The 4,172-nt window shown below is 32.5% G+C and overlaps 1 protein-coding gene across 1 annotated transcript; it reads right to left on the bottom strand.

The window, feature by feature from the left end:
- Positions 1-734: 734 nt before the first annotated feature.
- LOC125856101 (WAT1-related protein At1g70260-like) lies at positions 735-2,836 on the bottom strand. Its single transcript, XM_049535672.1, has 7 exons — positions 2,718-2,836; positions 2,573-2,635; positions 2,373-2,489; positions 1,488-1,737; positions 1,218-1,376; positions 971-1,122; positions 735-894 (listed from the first exon to the last, which is right to left on the bottom strand). The coding sequence occupies exons 1-7, from the start codon at positions 2,834-2,836 to the stop codon at positions 735-737; spliced, it is 1,020 nt and encodes a 339-aa protein (XP_049391629.1).
- Between the last annotated feature and the right edge of the window lie 1,336 nt (positions 2,837-4,172).

The raw sequence follows: 4,172 nt of genomic DNA, 5'->3' as shown, positions 1-4,172 counted from the left end.
ACTAGCAACAACTTTGCAGAAACTTCAGATGTCAGATTTGCTGTCAAACGGTGTCCCGAAAATGTCTTGGATAATTATATAATTGAGGTGGACTCTATGATTTTCACCAATATGCTCATCAACAAGGCTACATCTAACGGTAAGTTGAAAAGGATCTTTCAAGATATTGTTGCTCTATCTTATCAGTAATGCTTCGGTTAATTTTCGTTATTGCTATAGAGAGGTCAAAGGTTTGATTCAACTTGCTTTTGTGATGAGAAGATAAGAAGGCATTTTTTTTTTTTTTACATTACTATAATTACTGGAAACAAACGTGAAGAAAACGTAAGCAGCTAATTAGTTAATCCACAAATGTTCCATTACATTTACTCATATATAGTCATCAAGACCAAAATTAAGAGAGTACTTACCCTACCAAACCAAGGAAGAAGGCATATGCAAAATAGGGAGAAACGTGAATAATGGCTCATAATATTTTTTTAAAAAACATAGATATTACTTGAATCTTAACCCTAACCAAGGTAGATATATTAGAAAAATATAATACATAATTCTTATACTCTGATCCACGTAATCACACATACTCCACTTCGTTATTTCCATCACAATCAAAGTATTCTTATAAATTATAAGAACACCAATTCTTATAGTACTATCATAAAAACTTGAACTCGCAACGAAGGGTTTTAAAAAACACACCCTCCGTTGGTTGATCATTAATTATCTTTAATATCCTAGACCTGTGAATCTTCTTCTTGTTGTTCTTCCAGAAGAGGAACTCTTTCATCAGAAGTAGTCACGTTGCCTTTCTTGTTTTTCATTGTCTCATCTTCTTTGAGTTGTCCCCATAGCGTGGTGTAATAACCAAGTCCACATATACATGCACTCAACATGCTGCACATGATATTCATCCATGTAAGCTTTCTATTTACATCACGTTTTTTAAGTAACAATTTAACTTTAAACTTACCTTCCATAGTGGAAAGTCGCAGCAAAGAGCACACAACCACAAGTGCTGGCAACTGGAACTCCCACGGGCTTGAAAAATAGGGCATAAGAGGGTCCTTTTAAATGCGAGCACCACATTTGGACATTGCTACGTATTAAACTCCCGAAAATTGCCTATTATGTATCAAAGCATTATCACGTTATTAAAATTATCTAACTAATTAATGATTAAATTTTACTCGTAGTATTTTTAAATTAAGTGAGCTTACAGTTAAAACTATGACAAGAAGCTCCATATCAAGTTTAAGTTTCCAAACCCTAAGATCTTTTTCCATGAGTAGAGCAAGTAATGCAGATTGGATCGTTCCAAATAAGGTATAGAGACAAGTTATTTTCATCACATGTGGATGCTTCTTGCTAGTTCCGACCTGAAAACAATTTTATATATATATATATATATATATATATAATTCATTTAATATAAATTTCAGATAGATACAAGAAATAAAATAGAAAAATAAAAGAGATTTATTTATTACCTGAATAATGTTCCATATGACAAGAGCAAAGGAAGCAGAAGCAAACAAGAAGCAACCAAGAACCCAATTCTCATGTGTAGAAGTGAAGATGAAGAGGTGTGGTGACGTGGCAAGATGAAGAAAAGATGGAGAATATTGTTTCACCACTGGACCTTTGTAGAAAGTCATTGCTAATATTCCCACTATTGATATTAAGCTCCCAATCACTCTTACTATACTTCCTTGCCTCTTCAAGTCAATTCTTATTTTCCTACAATTAAAATAGTTATGCTCTTTTAGGCCTCATTTGTTTTTATTTATTTTCAAGATTTAAACATTTGAATTTGAATGAACATATGAAAGTATAAAATTTTCTTTATATATAAAATAATAAACATAAAATTTAAATAAAAACACTAAATTGATTTAATATTATATCAACAAAATATTTTTAAAATTTTTTATATAACAATTGGTGATGGTGGTGATGACGGGTGATTCTGTTTGTCGATTGGGATGGTGTTGACTGATCATGATTCATGATGGTGGTTGTGGGGAGTATCTTATGATATAGTGGTTGGTAGTAGTGACTAATTGTGGTTGATGGTGGTAGTGGTTGAGAATTCATAGTGAATGATACAGATAGCTAATAGCGGTGGTGAATGATAATGGCGTTTAGCGGTATATAATGTTGAAGAATGGTGGTAATTATCTATTGTAGGAATTGGTAGATGTAATAATAGTGATGAAAAATCCTTTTAATAATGAATGAAATTAAAATTGGATCCCTAAATCATTGTTTGCGCTAATATCATATAAAAGTATGTGATCATCTCATTTAGAACGATCTTAAATGAGGTGATTACATACTAAGCACTGCTAGTGGTAAAATAATTTAGAGAGAACCTGAGAATAATGGCAATAATGAAAGAGGAAGCAGGTATCATGTTGGCTGCACCACATGCTACTATTGGAGAACTATAACTTAGTCCCGCAAATGCTAGATTTTGAGCTATAGTTACCCTGCATCATTATTTCATTACATATATATATTATCAAATGACTAATAATCAACATCAAAATTAAGAGAATTTATATATACTTACCCTACTAAACCAAGGAAGAAGGCACGCAAAACAAGGGGAAACGTGAATAATGGCTCCTCAGTCCTGCGTTTACAAATTATTGATCAACACGAGACACATTTTATATATCTATGGAGAAGAAAGACGTATGAATACTATGTCGTACTTGTTATTTCTGTGGAAAAGGATAGAGAATGGAATAAGAATTATAAAGCTAAGAGCGTTTGTATAAACCACAAACACAAAAGAACTCATCCCTAGCTTTGACATGGCGGTGCTCGCCATGATCGTCAAGAAAATGGTGCAAGCTTCTATTATAATCATGGATGTGCATGGCAACATTTCTCCTATGGCAACCTTCACACCCATCTCTCTCTTTTTATTTTTGCTTGTGTGTGTGTATTTTTTTTATCACAACCTTCCCTATTTATGGAGGTAAATTAATTCAATTTTTGGATAAATAAAAAGAATAAAACAAGGCAACCTTTGATGGAAGTGATAAGCTACTTGGAAAAGAGAATTAGCTAATTGATCGGTGACCCATGCATGGCATGGAAGGGGGATGCAATAATTGTTTAATTGTTGATTTAAGAAAATTTCTTCATATTAGTTTGTCCTTCGTGGAATCTGAGAGTAGGTATTAGCCAAGAATTAGATTTGTCCTAAGGTGGTCTAAATTATCTTATATATTGATTATTGATTAGTAACCCCATAAGGTTTTGGTTTGTGGCTGACATAAATTTAACCACAGGAAAGATTATTTGATTAGCCGTTCTATTGGAAAGAATGCAAGAAATTGAATAGTTTGACATATTTAAGTACGTAAGCAAAAGAATAATTGAAATTAAAACGTCATGTACGTTTCAGGATATAATATGTGGGCGCCTTGTCAGCTTTGGACGGACTACTAGTGTCACATTGTCAAGAAGTTGGTAGTCTCTTTTTTAAAAAAAATTATTTGAGTTTGCATTTGGTAGTAACTCGGGGTGTGAATATATCGTCTCGTTGAAGATAAGGAAAATTGAAGCTATATGTGGCACAAGTTGAACAATGTGGTACAACCAACATGTATAACTTTAAGCGTTATAAAGAGTCATACTAGGACTGGGCTACTAAAAGTTGACTAGGATATTATGTCTTCTGCTAGCTGAAGTTGACTAGATTAAGTTATATATAATTGTAATAGTAGTAGTAGTCATTCACTTTTCTTGTAAATTGTATATTCAAATTGTAGCAAGCTTAGAACTCTACAATTCACTCATATAAAAGTCGAATTTATTCTCAACTTAATTTTTTTTGAATTTGTTCAGATATTTTCGATATAATTAATAAAGTTGATGCAAGTATATTCTCTTTTACTATGTGCTCATTCCCTATATCCAAATCAACCCATGTGGGCAAGATATTAGCAGATGCTAGATACCCAAAGTCCGTTCAAGTATATATCAACTTTTTGTAGGGCGTGAATCCAAATTGAGATACTCCCTCTATTTTAAAAAAAATGACACAATTTCCTTTTTAGTCTGTTTCAAAAAGAATGACCCATTTTCTTTTTTTGCAATACTTTAACTTTAACTTTCCACGTGGCATGTTTAAGGCCACAAGATTAAAAGACATTTTA

Source organism: Solanum stenotomum, chromosome 2 (genome assembly GCF_019186545.1).
Source record: "Solanum stenotomum isolate F172 chromosome 2, ASM1918654v1, whole genome shotgun sequence".
NCBI classification, from domain to species: Eukaryota; Viridiplantae; Streptophyta; class Magnoliopsida; order Solanales; family Solanaceae; genus Solanum; species Solanum stenotomum.
The sequence above is the reverse complement of the archived record's forward strand: the minus strand, read 5'-3'. Positions and strand labels throughout refer to the sequence as shown.